At 46.6% G+C, this 16,488-nt stretch overlaps 1 protein-coding gene across 2 annotated transcripts in view; it reads left to right on the plus strand.

Moving 5' to 3' along the window:
• Positions 1 to 16,488, plus strand: part of DISP3 (dispatched RND transporter family member 3) — a 225,566-nt gene that overhangs the window by 95,990 nt on the left and 113,088 nt on the right. For both annotated transcript variants that reach the window (XM_082274320.1, XM_082274321.1), the window contains exons 4-7: positions 367 to 503; positions 3,038 to 3,172; positions 11,426 to 11,586; positions 15,114 to 15,253. In XM_082274320.1, coding sequence (XP_082130446.1) covers positions 367 to 503; positions 3,038 to 3,172; positions 11,426 to 11,586; positions 15,114 to 15,253 — 573 coding nt within the window. The remainder of the gene's footprint in view (positions 1 to 366; positions 504 to 3,037; positions 3,173 to 11,425; positions 11,587 to 15,113; positions 15,254 to 16,488) is intronic.

Below are 16,488 nucleotides of genomic sequence, written 5' to 3' on the forward strand. Positions count from 1 at the left end.
TGGGAGCCTGGAGGCAGAACCGGATTGAATGAAGGGAGTTCAGTCGAGGGCAAACACGTGATTGCTGTGTCCCACCCAAAGTTAGCCCTGATTGCAAGCACAGTGGGCCCACATCAGGGACACACCACTGACCCTAGCTGTGGGGTGAAAACAATCTTGTAGCAGGCTACATTTGACCCACGTGCCATAGTTTGCTGACTCCTGGCCTAAACCCAGGAAAAAAATGTAATATATAATATATGCTGTATATAGGGATGAGGGAATGATAGGAAAGAACGAAATGGTTCACCCTTCATCCTTATATTTATATAGTAAACCTTTTGTTTCTGAATATTTCTGATGATTGTATTTGTATCTTCTCCCAAGTAAAGTCCAGGTGCTGTACGGGGGGACCGACCTGTTTGACTATGAAGTGCGGACAACCTTCAATAATGACATGCTGCTGGCGTTCATCAGCACCGGCTGTATCGCCGTCCTCGTTTACATCCTCACCTCATTCTCAGGTACCATGTGACAATTGGTTTGTGGTAAAACTTGATTTTCCTGTAAAAAAAGAATTTACAGTATCTTATAAAAGTGAGTACACCCCTCACATTTTTGTAAATATTTTATTATTTCTTTTCATGTGACAACACTGAAGAAATTACACTTTGCTACAATGTAAAGTAGTGAGTGTACATCTTGTATAACAGTGTAAATTTGCTGTCCCCTCAAAATACCTCAACACACAGCCATTAATGTCTAAACCGCTGGCAACAAAAGTGAGTACACCCCTAAGTTAAAATGTCCAAATTGGGTCCAAATTAGCCATTTTCCCTCCCTGATGTCAAATGACCTGTTAGTGTTACAAGGTCTCAGGCGTGAATGGGGAGCAGGTGCGTTAAATTTGGTGTTATCGCTCTCGCTCTCTTATTCTGGTCACTGGAAGTTCAACGTGGCACCTCATGGCAAAGAACTCTCTGAGGATCTGAAAAAAAGAATTGTTACTCTACATAAAGATGGCCTAGGCTGTAAGAAGATTGCCAAAACCCTGAAACTGAGCTGCAGCACTGTGGCCAAGACCATACAGCGGTTTAACAGGACAGGTTCTGCCCCTGTTAAACCGCTGTATGGTCTTGGCCACCATGCTGCAGCTCAGATTCAGGGTCTTGGCAATATTCGTGCTCAGCGTCATATTCAGAGGTTGTCTTTGGGAAATAGACATATGAGTGCTGCCATCATTACTGCAGAGGTTGAAGGGGTGGGGGGTCAGCCTGTCAGTGCCCAAAACATACGTCGCACACTGCATCAAATTGGTCTGCATGGCTGTCGTCCCAGAAGGAAGCCTCTTCTAAAGATAATACACAAGAAAGCCCGCAAACAGTTTGCTAAAGACAAGCAGACTAAGGACATGGATTACTGGAACCATGTCCTGTGGTCTGATGAGACCAAGATAAACTTATTTGGTTCAGATGGTGTCAAGCGTGTGTGGCGGCAACCAGGTGAGGAGTGTGACAGCACTGCGGAGCTACAGTTCATTGAGGGAACCATGAATGCCAACATGTACTGCGACATACTGAAGCAGAGCTGATCCCTTCCCTTCGGAGACTGGGCCGCAGGGCAGTATTCCAACATGATAACGACCCCAAACACACCTCCAAGGCGACCACTTCCTTGCTAAAGAAGCTGAGGGTAAAGATGATGGACTGGCCAAGCATTTCTCCAGACCTAAACCCTATTGAGCATCTGTGGGGCATCCTCAAATGGAAGGTGGAGGAGCGCAAGGTCTCTAACATCCACCAGCTCTGTGATGTCATCATGGAGAAGTGGAAGAGGGCTCCAGTGGCAACCTGTGAAGCTCTGGTGAACTCCATGCCCAAGAGGGTTACGGCAGTGCTGGAAAATAATGGTGGCCACACAAAATATTGACACGTTGGGCCCAATTTGGACATTTTCACTTAGGGGTGTACTCACTTTTGTTGCCAGCGGTTTAGACATTAATGGCTGTGTGTTGAGTTATTTTGAGGGGACAGAACATTTACACTGTTATACAAGCTGTACACTCACTGCTTTACATTGTAGCAAAAGTTTTGTTTCTTCAGTGCTGTTACATGAAAAGATATAATAAAATATTTACAAAAATGTGAGGGGTGTACTCACTTTTGTGAGATACTGTGTATAAATATATATATATATATACACACACAGACTATATTGACAAAAGTATCGGGACGCCTGCATTTACACGCACATGAATTTAATGGCATCCCAGTCTTAGTATGTAGGGTTCAATATTGAGTTGGCCCACCCTTTGCAGCTATAACAGTTTCAGCTCTTCTGGGAAGGCTGTCCACAAGGTTTAGGAGTGTGTCTATGGGAATGTTTGACCATTCTTCCAGAAGTGCATTTGTGAGGTCAGGCACTGTCTGATGTTAGACGAGAAGGCCTGGCTCGCAGTCTCCTCTCTAATTCATCCCAAAGGCGTTAAATCGGGTTGAGGTCAGCATTCTGTACAGGTCAGTCAAGTTCCTCCACCCCAAACTCGCTCATCCATGTCTTTATGGACCTTGCTTTCTGCACTGATCCAAATCATTTGGTGGAGGGGGGATTATGGTGTGGGGCGGGGAAGGGGTGGAGGAACTTGACTGGCCTGCACAGAGTCCTGACCTCAACCCGATAGAACACCTTTGGGATGAATTAGAGCAGAGACTGCGAGCCGGGCCTTCTCATCCTACATCAGTGCCTGATGTCACAAATGCGCTTCTGGAAGAATGGTAAAACATTCCCATAGACACATTCCTAAACCTTGTGGACAGCCTTCCCAGAAGAGTTGAACCCTACGGACTAAGACTGGGATCCCATTAAATTCATGTGCGTTTAAAGGCAGGTGTCACAATACTTTTGACAGTATAGAATATATATGTGTGTATATATATATATACTGTATATATATATATATATATATATATATATATATATATATATATTGTGATAATGTTTGACCCAGTTATTATCTTGTTATTATAAACATTAATAAAGGTGTCTCTGTATTATACAGTGTTCCTGTCCTTTTTTGGGATTGCCAGCATCGGTCTCAGCTGCCTTGTGGCTCTTTTCCTTTACCACGTGGCCTTCGGGATTCAGTACCTTGGAATATTAAATGGGGTGGCAGCTTTTGTCATTGTTGGTATTGGTACGTATATTGTAATTTATGATTTTTCTATTATATAGAGTTATAATATGCAATCCAGGGGTGCCCCCCCCCCAAAAAAAAGACAGTTTCAATGTGGATGGCTATGTAGTTAGCAGTCCTAGGCTCAGTTGAGAGGTATATATATATATATATATATATATATATATATATATACAGTATATATGTAGATATTGAGGGGTATAGATAACTGGATTGCCTCAACTGCAGGAAGACTTAAAGTGGGACTTTACCCATAACAACTTGATAAAAGTAATGCTCTTTTGCAAGGAACATACATTCCAAATTATTATTTATGCTACCAAAGTTAGTGTGTGCTGTATATTGCCTCCAGCATTGTTCCTGTTTCTTCTTACTGGAGGCTGTCATTTTGCTAAAGCCCAGAGCTCCTGAGCAGCAGTAAATCTTTAGGCTGTCAGCAGATTGGCCTCTACAAATGTGGCACAGTGCCAAAAAATAGAAAGCAACTGGGCATGTCCAGAGCTGGGTGAGGCGGTGTATTACTTGATGTTAAACAGTGTAGGTACCTATTTTTAATGTTTTATATAGCTACACCCAGCGCCGGGGCAAGGTCTTCTCCGCCCCCTACCCACCTCTGAGCACCATTCCTTGGTTCCACCCCCTACCCACCTCCGAGCACAATCCTTTGGTTCCACCCCTTACCCACCTCCGAGTACAATGCCTTGGATCCACTCCCTACCCACCTCTGAGCACCATCCCTTGGTTCCACCCCATACCCACCTCCGAGCACCATCCCCTGGTTCCACCCCCTACCCACCTCTGAGCACAATCCCTTGGCTCCACCCCCTACGCACCTCCGAGTACCATGCCTTGGTTCCGCCCCCTACCCACCTCTGAGCACCATCCCTTGGTTCTACCCACCTCTGAGCACCATCCCTTGGTTACATCCCCTACCCACCTCTGAGCACCATCCCTTGGTTCCACCCCCTATCCTCTTCTGAGCACCCTCTCTTGGTTCCACCCCCTACCCACCTCCAAGTACCATGCCCTGGTTCCACCCCATACCCACCTCTGAGCACCATCCTTTGGTTCCACCCCCTACCCACCTCTGAGCACCATCTCTTGATTCCACCCCCCTCCCCACCTCCGAGTACCATGCCTTGGTTCCACCCCCTACCCACCTCTGAGCACCATCCCTTGGTTCCACCCCCTACCCACTTCCAAGCACAATACCTTAATTCCACCCCCTACCCACTTCCAAGCACAATACCTTGGTTCCACAAGACCCAGACCCCCCCCCCCCCCCCCACAAACACACACTTTTACAAAATATAGAACCAAGTATCATTTTGTGGTGATAAGTAATTGGTATGGAATTTTGGACTAACAACAAGAAAACCCGTAAGGTAGATCTCCCACACCCAGCAGCAATAGACCCTTTCCTGCAACAATGATTCCCCCAGCAACCATGGACCCCAACAATAGATCACAGCAGCAATAACAGATTTCCCAGTAGCCAGCCCAGCATCAATAGACTCTCCAGCAGCCAGCAACAGTAGATCCATTCCAGCACAGCAACAATTGACCCCTTAGCAACATCAGCCCAACCAACAACAATATATCTCCCACCAGCAACAATAGACCTCCCCAGCAAAAATAGATGCCCTCCAGCAACAATAGATCCCCAGCAGCCAGCAACAATAGACCCCCTCCTCCAACAATTAACCCCCCAGCAACATAAGCAATCTCCCCCCAGCAACAATAGATCCCCCACTAGCAACAATATTAGACCTCCCCAGCAATATTAGAACACCATGCAAAAATAGGTCTTTTCAGGAACAATAGATCCCCCAGCAGCCAGCATGAGTGACCCTTCAGCACACCCCAGCACCCCTTGCCATTGTACACATTCAGTGCTGGGGGGGGGGGGGAGGAAAACAAATACAGCCAGCACATCTAAGGACTTGTCAGCTGCTATATGTTTTTGTTCTTGGGTTTGGATACAATTTTATATCTGGAAATGTGAAATTCTGATACAAAGATGACTTCTGATTGGTTGCTGTCAGTTACGGCGCTTTCCTCAAGCCATAAACATTGCGTCCCTCTGCCCATTGCAGTACTAACATACTTTCTACTTTTTAATGATCTTTGCGATAAACCGTGTGCCCAGTGCTATAAAACCCAATTAAAGCGGACTTTAAACAGTTGAGTCTGTACTGAACTCCTTGGTGGCTCACAAGGATTTTGCCTTTATATAAAAGTACTTTTCTTTTTATCATTCTCCTTCTTTCCGACAAGCTGCGATTCAATATTTCTTTTTAGGTTATAAAATCCGCATGTGGTGCAGCTTGATAGAAAATCATTGTCTTCGCTGTGATCAGCGCACAATGCTGTCGCTGCAGTTTTGCGGCCAGAAAATTCTTCGGCTTTTTAAGTTTAAAATGCACCTGTAGCAAAAAGAAAAGTTGGCTCTGTTAGGTGGCAGGTTATATACACTGTTTTTCCAAAAGTATTGGGACGCCTGCCTTTACACGCACATGAACTCTATTGGCATCCCAGTCTAAAGCCCCGTACACACGCGTCGAAAATCGTCAGGGAATTTTCGGCCAACGTCCGATCGGCCGATTTTCGGCTTGTTAGTATGATGCTTCCGACAACCAACTCCGACTTTTCGGCCGAAAAAAATCTGGTGTGCAGGCTATAAAATTTTTGTTGGCCGTCAACACAACGGCCGATTTTTCGTCAGTCAGTACAGATTTCGGCAGACAAAAATCTGATGAGCAAGATTGGGCATGCTCAGAGAAGAAAAAACACACGGAAAGTAAACCAGCACATGACATCACTTCTGAAGTTGGTTTTTGTTGGCCGATTAAATTCGTGTGCAGTCTAGAGCACATTTCAACCAACACAACAACACTGGACAAAAGACGACCGATCGGTCGGCCGATAATCGTTGCGTGTGTACGAGGCTTTAGTCCGCAGGGTTGAATATTGAGTTGGCCCACCCTTTGCAGCTATAACAGCTTCAACTCTTCTGGGAAGACTGTCCACAAGGTTTAGGAGTGTGTCTATGGAAATGTTTGACCATTCTTCCAGAAGCGCATTTGTGAGGTCAAGCTTGCAGTCTTCGCAATTCATCCCAATGGTGTTCTATCAAGTTGAAGTCAGGCCAGTCAAGTTCCACCACCCCAAACTCGCTCATCCATGTCTTTATGGACCTTGCTTTGTACACTGGTGCGCAGTCATGTTGGAACAGGAAGGGGTCATCCCCAAACTGTTCCCACCCAGTTGGGAGCATGAAACTGTCCAAAATGTCTTGGTATGCTGCCACCTTAAGAGTTCTCTTCAGTGGAACTAAGGGGCCAAGCCCAACCTCTGAAAAACAACCCCACACCATAATCCCCCCTCCACCAAATGATTTGGACCAGTGCACAAAGCCCAGTCCTAAAAACATGGATGAGCGAGTTTGGGGTGGAGGAACTTGACTGGCCTGCACAGAGTCCTGATCTCAACCCGACAGAACACTTTTGGGATGAATTAGAGTGCAGACTGGAAGCCAGGCCTTCTCTCCAACATCAGTGCCTGACCTCACAAATGCGCTTCTGGATGAATGGTCAAACATTCCCATAGACACACTCCTAAACCTTGTGGACAGCCTTCCCAGAAGAGTTGAAGCTGTTATAGCTACAAAGGGTGGGCCAACTCAATATTAAACCCTACGGACTAAGACTGGGATGCCATTAACGTTCATGTGCGTGTAAAGGCAGGCATCCCAATACTTTTAGCAATATAGTCTATAATTCACTGTGCTGCTGGGGTTCATTCCCAGAGGCAGCCAGAGGACAGTAAAATCAGGTGGATGAGCCACGGTTTTGTTGCCCCTGACCGCACACCCGAACAAGGGCATCTAGTTGCTTGGGAGTGGCCATGATGCTTTGCGGCAAAAACTAGATGGCAGGTACAGTACAATTCTAGAGTATGCAGAGAGAGTATTTTTTTGGGTTGCTATGGGTTACTGCACATTATTTGTTTTGCTGTAGGTCATTAACTTCTTATTGTTGACCATGTGACCACTGTGGGAGCCAATCACAGCAATATCATGATACAGAAGCCGTGCTGCCCACCTAAAACAGAACTAAACCCATCAATTTAACAGTTTCAAAATACAGTTACATTCCAATCCCAACATGCCAGGAATGCTAATTGTGATGGTTGCTTTTGTTCTCAACCAAACTGTCAAGCCATCAAATGACTGGTGTCATAACTGATCTCATGTGCAGCACCATTGCAGTTGCAGATCAAACAGAGGCTAACATGGCAGCTCCCTTGGCTGAAAAACATAGGGGGGTTTAGTTCCACTTTAAAGGGCTGGAGGAGGTGGTTTCTGGATCATGTTACTGCTGTGATTGGCTTCCACAGCAGTCATCTCTCCCATCTCACTGGCCCCTGATCAGAAGCCTTAACCAAAGGCTCTCAGTGACAGCTCAGACAGTGTGCTGGGACCTTGCACTGGACGTGCTCCCAGCACCCAACTCAATGCCACCATGGACTCATACATGCTGCAGCTGAACATTAAAGCCCATCCTCCTTTCCAACGCATCCGGGGGCAGCGCCAGCATAAGGCTGCTTAGGTAGGGTTCCAGGATGGGGGGGGGGGGGGGGGGTATAATAATTAGAATCCCCAGACACTTTGTTAGGATTTGGATTTTTAAAATACCTGTCTTCTGTTTCCTGGCACTGCACCCTCTCTCCTGTCTGGTGCAGAGTGGTGGTTTTAGTTTGCCTCACCTGCCAGCTGCCCGTGGTCAGTGGGGGGGGGGGGGGCAGGGAGTGCATGGCCCCATCCTCTCATTGCACACTGCCATGTGGCAAGGTTTAGGGAGGAGGGGTTGCGGGCACACCACTTTAGGAGAAAAAAATTCTACTCTAGGAAAGTACAGATACCGCCTTTCGGTACTTAAGTACAGTAGTGAAGTAGTTCTACTTAGTTACTATACATCTGGTTATGGGGGTAGTAATATCCTGTTATGGGGGGTGATAATATCCTGTTATGGGGGTGGTAATATCCACTTATGGGGGGTGATAATATCCTGTTATGGGGGTGATAATATCCTGTTATGGGGGTGATGATATCCTGTTATGGGGGTGATAATATTGTTATGGGGGTAGTAATATCCTGTTATGGGGGGTGATAATATCCTGTTATGGGGGTGGTAATATCCTGTTATGGGGGTGGTAATATCCTGTTATGGGGGGTGATAATATCCTGTTATGGGGGGTGATAATATTCTGTTATGGGGGTAGTAATATCCTGTTATGGGGGTGGTAATATCCTGTTATGGAGGTGATAATATCCTGTTATGGGGGGTGGTAATATCCTGTTATGGAGGTGATAATATCCTGTTGTGGGAGGTGATAATATCCTGTTATGGGGATGGTAATATCCTGTTATGGGGATGGTAACATCCTGTTATGGGGGGTGAAAATATCCTGTTATGGGGATGGTAATATCCTGTTATGGGGGTGGTAATATCCTGTTATGGGAGGTGATAATATTCTGTTATGGGAGGTGATAATATTCTGTTATGGGGGTGATAATATCCTGTTATGGGGATGGTAACATCCTGTTATGGGGGTGATAATATCCTGTTATGGGGGGTGATAATATCCTGTTATTGGGATGGTAACATCCTGTTATGGGGGTGATAATATCCTGTTATGGGGGTGTTTCCTTGCAGCAGGGACTGGAGCACTTGTCAGGATAGAAGGAAAAATGGATGGGGCAATATGCCATTAAATTGAGGAAAATCTGCTGCCCTCTGCCAGAAAGTGGTCAATGGGAAGAAGGTTTACCTTCCAACATGGTAATGACCCAAAGCACACAGCAAAAATGACCACGCAGTGGTTGAAGGAGAAAAAGGTGGATGTCTTTGCATGGCCTAGTCAGGGCCCAGACTTAGACCAAGAGGCGGCCTGTCCTTTAGGGGTGCAGGGGCGCCGTCCGCCTAATCTACATGCAGGGCGCGAGACACATGTATTCCAATGGGGTTTTTTTTTTTTTTTTGAAGCACATGATTAGAGCCCGAGGCTCTAATTGGCTTAAAAAAAGGGTGGATTCTGCACCCCGAGCCCACCCACTTGTGTGACAATGGCGAATTAATATTCACTATTGTCTTCCTGATTCTCCTCCTGGTCAATCAGGAAGCAGCTCCTGAGACCCGATTGGCCAGGGAGTCTTAGGATCCACTTCCTGGTCGGCCGGGAGGAGAAGCAATGGCGCCGAAGCTTGGAAGAGTCAGGGAGCAGCTCAGCCCAGCGGCCCTCTCAGCCGGGACTGGGCTCTCTCTTCCAGGGACGGCTCACTCGTAGTCACATCCAGCACTCCCCGGCTCAGACAGTGGAGGGAGGGGAGATTAGAGTCTCATCCCAGGACTCCTCATCTGCCTCCTAAGGTAAGGAGGCCTCTGATCACTGCATGCCCCTCCGTCCATTCCCTGCAAGGGTGGGGGGTTTGTGGGTGATCGCTGTCTTCCCATCCATCTCCCGCGGGGGCATTGATTTGCCACCCCTTCCCCAAAGTATTGAGCACCAGCCACCACCACCACGGCTTAAACCCCATTGAATATCTGTGGAATGACTTGAAGACTGCAGTCCCCAAACGGTCACCATCGAATTTAACCACTTAAGCCCCGGAGGATTTTCCTGCTCAAAGACCAGGGCCTATTTTGCGATTCGGCACTGCGTGACTTTAACGAACAATTACTCGGTCGTGCGACGCTGTACCCAAATGAAATTGACGTCCTTTTTTCCCCACAAACAGAGCTTTCTTTTGGTGGTATTTGATCACCTGTGCGATTTTTATTTTTGTGCTATAAACAAAAAAAGAGCGTCAATTTTAAAAAAAATATATATTTTTCACATTTTTTTATATGAAATTCCCCCCCCCCAAAAATTAAAAAATCTAAATTTTTTAACATTTTAGGCCAATTTGTTTTCTGCTACATATTTTTGGTAAAAAAAAATCGCAATAAGCGTATTTTGATTGGTTTGCGCAAAAGTTATTGCGTTTACTAACTACGGGAAAGATATATGTAATTTTTATTGTTTTTTTTTTTTTTTAACTAGTAATGGCAGCGATCTGCGATTTTTTTTGTGGTACTGTGACATTGCGGCGGACAGATCGGACCCTTGACTGACATTTTTGACACTTTTGGGGGTACCAGTGACATTTCTACAGTAATCAGTGCTATACATATGCACTGTTACTGTATTAATGACACTGGCAGGGAAGGGGTTAACTTTATTAGTGATCAAGGGGTTAAGTGTGTCCCTAGGGCGTGATTCTAACTGTAAAGGGGCGTGGCTTGTGATGTAACCACAGAGACATACGATCCTACATAGCAGGATCGTATGATCTCTGCAGTTACATCAGGGAGAATGACAGGCGGCTTTGTTTACATCAGCTGCCTGCCTTTCTCCCTCTCTAGCCGGAGATTTCGAGTGGCCGGCGGACATCGGCGCCGCCGGTCACTCACGCGGGAATGCCCGTGAACAAGCGGGGGCGAAAGCGCCTCCGGCGGCGCGCGCTAGCCCTCTGCAGGCTCCTGGGCGAGCGACATAATACTACGTCGCTTTGCCCAGGAGGGGCTGACCGCCACAGTAAATATACTGTGGGCGGTCGGCAAGCTGTTAACTGTACCTAAGCAGTTCTGCAAGGAAGATTGGGCAAATATTGCAAAGTCTAGATGTGCAAAGTACTTCTAGAAGATTAGTAGAGACAAATTCCCAACAGACTAAAAGCTATAATTAAAGCAAAAAGTGGTTCAACAAAATACTGACACAAGGGGGGTGATCCTTTTTCCAACTCAGTGGTTCTGTTTTTGATTTTGTTTTTTGTTTTTCTGACATGTTGGTGTTATATCTTTAACTCTGATGTTGTAAGTTGCACTAGTAAATACAGCTGGATAAAACAAAAGCTTTGCCTGTCTTCATTTCACACTGCAAAGCAACAAAATGTGATTATTTTAAAGGTTGGTGATTATTTTCTATACCCACTGTATGTGTTAGAGGTCAAACCAAATATAGGGCAGGTACAACAAAGGCAGCGAGCTGTTACCATAGCAACCAGTCGAATGTCAGCTTTTACTACTTCGGAGATGTCAAACTATGAAAACGTATGTGTTGCTATGGGTTACCGCGCACATCGCCCTTTTCCTGATGTAAAAGCAGCACGTATGTTCTATTTACCGTGAACCATTTTGTGTCTCTCCATAGGAGTGGATGACGTGTTTGTGTTTATTAACACGTACCGCCAGGCCGAGCACATCAAAGACCCTCGCCAGCGTATGATCCACACCGTACAGACGGCTGGGAAAGCAACCTTTTTCACCTCATTAACCACCGCCTCGGCCTACGCAGCAAATATCTTCTCCCAGGTTAGAAGCATTGTGACACCGTGTTCTTGTGAGGAGGCCATTTTGATGGACAGAAGCAGGACTAGTCTAAAGTCGCGTCCTCTCTCTAAGGCTTTGTTCATACGTGTAGCTAGCGTGAGGTAAAACCAGGTGGTTGAGACAGTGGTGTATTTTTGTTTTGTGCTGCACTAGGCAAGACTAAAATTGGGTGCCTCCCTCCTATGTAAATTTGCCCCACTCCTTCCTTTTTAATGAATGGGACTCCCTCCAAAACTGAAGGACTACAAGTCCCAGCATGAACCCCTGAGATCTCACTAGAGGGGGGTGAGAGGGGGTGGGGGATAGAGAGAGAGAGGGAAGAGAGGGAGGGAGAGAGGGGGGGGTGAGAGAGGGGGAGGGATGAGAGAGGGGATTAGAGACAGAGAGAGAGAGGGGGGATGATGAGAGAGGGGAGGGGGGTGATGAGAGAGGGGGGGAGGAGAGAGGGGGAGGGATGAGAGAGGGGATTAGAGACAGAGAGAGAGAGGGGATGATGAGAGGGGGGGGGGTGAGAGGGGGGGAGGGATGAGAGAGAGGGGATGATGAGGGGGGGGGGTGATGAGAAAGGGGGGGATGATGAGAGAGGGGGAGGGATGAGAGAGAGGGGGGTTGAGAGAGAGGGGGAGGGATGAGATAGGGGATTAGAGACCGAGAGAGAGAGGGGGGATGAGAGCGAGAGAGAGAGGGGGAGGGATGAGAGAGAGGGGGGTGAGAGAGAGGGGGAGGGATGAGAGAGGGGATTAGAGACAGAGAGAGAGAGAGAGGGGGGATGAGAGCGAGAGAGAGGGGGAGGGATGAGAGAGAGGGGGAGGGATGAGAGAGGGGATTAGAGACCGAGAGAGAGGGGGATGAGAGAGAGAGGGGTGATGTGAAGGGGGGATGAGAGAGGTGGGGGGGTGAGAGAGAGAGAGAGAGAGAGAAAAGGGGGTGAGAGAGGCAGCTCTAGCAACTAGTGGCCAATAGAGTCTAAGGTGGAGGGGGGGTGGCTTTTTTGATGCCCCCTTGCAAAGTGCCGCCCTAGTCTTGGGCCTTGTTGGCCTAGGCCAAAATACAGCACTGGGTTGAAAGGGTAAAGCCTCCCCCCCTCCCCAACCAGTTGCCTAAATCTGGGTGCTCTGTACTGTACAGATACAGCAACCTGGCTGGGCCAGTAATGAAAAAGCGCTGCGCATTCAGCGGGCGTTACGCAACAAATGCAAGTCTATAGGGCGGGCTGCGTTTCACAAGCAGTGAGGCGGTGAAATGTCGCATCCTCTCTGCCTACTTTAACCCTGAAAATGCCAACCCACCACTGCACATCCACATGAATTTCAAGCAGTTACGGTGTGGCCCCAATTATAATAATGGGCCACGTTTGGTGGCATTACCACACACCAAATGCAAAACGACCTTTGATTTTTGACGTAGCTTCATCTCCATGTTCAGGTGGGCACTAGGGGCTCAACTGCCTGCTTTTACCACCCCCTCTGGCTGGATGCGTGAACAAGCCCTCCAATTTCAAAGACTAAAAAATGGGTGCACTGGCCGTGCTCACGCTCTTCTCCTCTATGTAACAGCAGAGACTTCTGATACATTGAAAACATATCTTTAACCACTTAAGCCCCGGAAGATTTTACCCCCTTCCTGACCAGGCCCTATTTTGCGATTCGGCACTGCGTTACTTTAATGGACAATTGTGCGGTCGTGTGACGCTGTACCTAAACGAATTTGACGTCCTTTTTTTCCCACAAACAGAGCTTTCTTTTGGTGGTATTTGATCACCTGTGCGTTTTTTTGATCATGCGCTATAAACAAAAAAAGAGTGACAATTTTTTCACATTTTTTTATATGAAATTCCCCCAAAAAAAAAAAAAATGTAAAAATCTAAATTTTTTAACATTTTAGGCCAATCTGTTTTCTGCTACATATGTTTGGTAAAAAAAAAATTGCAAAAAGAGTATTTTGATTGGTTTGCGCAAAAGTTATTGCGTTTACTAACTAAGGGAAAGATTTTTGTCATTTTTGTTGTTTTTTTTTTTTTTAACGAGTAATGGCGGCGATCTGCAATTTTTAGTTAGGCTTTGGGTAGATAAAGCACCTACAGCTATAGCAAGGGCATTATTTATCTTTAGTCGAAGCTGAACAGTTTGTTTTTATCTACAGGTGCCCCTTACCCGCATTATTTTGCAGTATACTGGTAAAGGGGACAGGAAGTGAAGTGAAATCTCCTCAATGGGACACAGATGGCGAAAAAATCTGACAGGGGTTTTAATCCTCCTTTACTCTATCCAAAATGGAAAATAAAAAGTTTTGCCTATAGTTTTACTTTAACCCTTTAAAACACATATGTCAAACACAAGGCCCATGAGCTGAGGTCCTCATACCAAGGTTTTTTTGCTTTCAGCCAGGACCCTGCATCTATATGTAGCGCACTCCTAAACCCTGCACTCTGTACGTAGCGCAGCCCTGATCACTGCACCCTTTACGTAGCGCAGCCCTGAACCCTGCACTCTGTACATAGCACAGCCCTGAACCCTGCACTCTGTATGTAGTGCACTCCTGAACCTTGCACTCTGTGCGTAGCGCAGCCCTGGACCCTGCACTCTGTATGTAGCGCAGCCCTGGACCCTGCATTCTGTATGTAGGGCACTCCTGAACCCTGCACTCTGCATGTAGCACAGCCCTGAACCCTGCACTCTGTATGTAGCGCACTCCTGAACCCTGCACTCTGTACGTAGCGCAGCCCTGGACCCTGCACTCTGTATGTAGCGCAGCCCTGAACTCTGCATTCTGTATGTAGTGCAGCCCTGAACCCTGCACTCTGTACGTAGCACAGCCCTGAACCCTGCACTCAAACATAACGCAGCACTGAAACCTGCACTGTGTACATAGCGCAGCCCTGAACCCTGCACTCTGTATGTAGCGCCCCCCAGGATCCTGCACTTAGTACATAGTGCACCGATGAAAACTGTACTCTGTAAGTAGCACAGCCCTGGACCCTGCACTCTTTACATAGTGCATCCCTGAACCCTGCACTCTGTATGCAACGCAGCACTGAACCCTGCACTCTGTACGTAGCGCAGCCCTGAACCCTGCACTCCGTACGTACCATGAAGGGTCCGGTTTCTTGCACCTGGGCCCTGAAGGTTCTAGTTACGCCTCTGCTCTCTGATATATACATCAACCAAGCAGTATCAACTAGTATCTGAATAAATGATAGTTTCAGCTTCCTATATGGCTGTCCTCTCATGATATAATTAGCAGCAACATTTTGTTTTTACATTCTTTACTAGAGTATTGGTTCATATTACAAAATATCTTCCGTAGATGGTGACCTGTCAGTCTGCATTTCTATAAACCGCCGCGATGGCTGTCAGAAAATTGTCTTGCAGACTAACCAATGGAGATTGCCGGCGGAGGGAGCCAAGTTTTATTCCTTTCCTCCGCTCTGGAATTAGTTTTATGAATGTTTACCGCTCAGGCTGATATTGTTTCCTGACAGTTCTGACTCATCTCCCGTCTTGCCGCAGATCCCCGCTGTTCATGACTTCGGCCTCTTCATGTCACTCATCGTCTCGTGCTGCTGGGTAGCCGTGCTGTTTATAATGCCGGCGGCGCTGGGAATATGGGGAGCCTACGTTTCACCGCTGGAGACGCTGTGCCACTCAAAGTGAGTCGAGTTTCATATTCCTGAGGGCTGGATGACGGTAGAAATTTTTTAAAGTATTTTCTATCCTGGTGTGCGCCTACCTTATGTGATGACAGATATGTCACCTTACGAATGTAGTCTTTTATCATGTTAAAGGGGACCTGTCTCAAAAGGAATATACAGTACTGTGCAAAAAGTTTTAGGCAGGTGTAAAAAAATACTGTAAATGAAGCATGCTTTCAGAAACAGAAGTGATAATAGTTTATTTTTAACCACTTAAGCCCCGGAAGATTGGGCTGCTCAAAGACCAGGGCCTATTTTGCGATTCGGCACTGCGTGACTTTAAAGGACAATTGCGCGGTCGTGCGACGCTGTACCCAAATGAAATTGACGTCCTTTTTTTCCCACAAACAGAGCTTTCTTTTGGTGGTATTTGATTACCTGTGCGGTTTTTACTTTTTGCGCTATAAACAAAAAAAGAGCGACAATAAATAATATTTTTCACATTTTTTTTATATGAAATCCCCCCCCCCCCCCAAAAAATTTAAAAATCAAAATTTTTTACCATTTTAGGCCAATTTGTTTTCTGCTACCTATGTTTGGTAAAAAAAAATCGCAATAAGCGTATTTTGATTGGTTTGTGCAAAAGTTATTGCGTTTACTAACTACGGGAAAGATTAAGTCATTTTTATTGTTTAAAGGACATCGGAGCCGTCGGTCACTCGCGCGGGGAAGGCAGGGAACAAGCAGGGGCGGGAACGCGCCTCCGGGGGCGGGAGCGCGCCTCCGGCGGCGACGCTCGCCCCCTAGAGGCTCGTGGGCGAGTGACGTAGCCCTACGTCGTTTTCCCTCTACGGGGCTGACTGCCGCCGTATATAGTCGTGCAAGCAGTTAACAATTAACAAAATGGAAAGTAAAAGAACACAAAAGATCCAAATAAAATCAATATCTGTTTTAACCACCCTTCGCCTTCAAAACCGCATCAATTCTTCTAGGTACACTTGCACACCGTTTTTGAAGGAACTTGGCAGATGGGTTGTTCCAAACATCTTGGAGAACTTGGCACAGATCTTCTGCGGATGAAGGCTGCCTCAGATCCTTCTGTCTCTTCATGTAATCCCAGACAGACTCCATGATGTTGAGATCAGGGCTCTGTGGGGGCCAAACCATTACTTCCAGGACTCCTTGTTCTTATTTACACTGAAAATATTTCCTAATGACATTGACTGTATTTTTGGGGTTGTTGTCCTGCTGCA

This window comes from Pelophylax lessonae (assembly GCF_965119305.1).
Source record: "Pelophylax lessonae genome assembly, chromosome: 12".
NCBI lineage: Eukaryota > Metazoa > Chordata > Amphibia > Anura > Ranidae > Pelophylax > Pelophylax lessonae.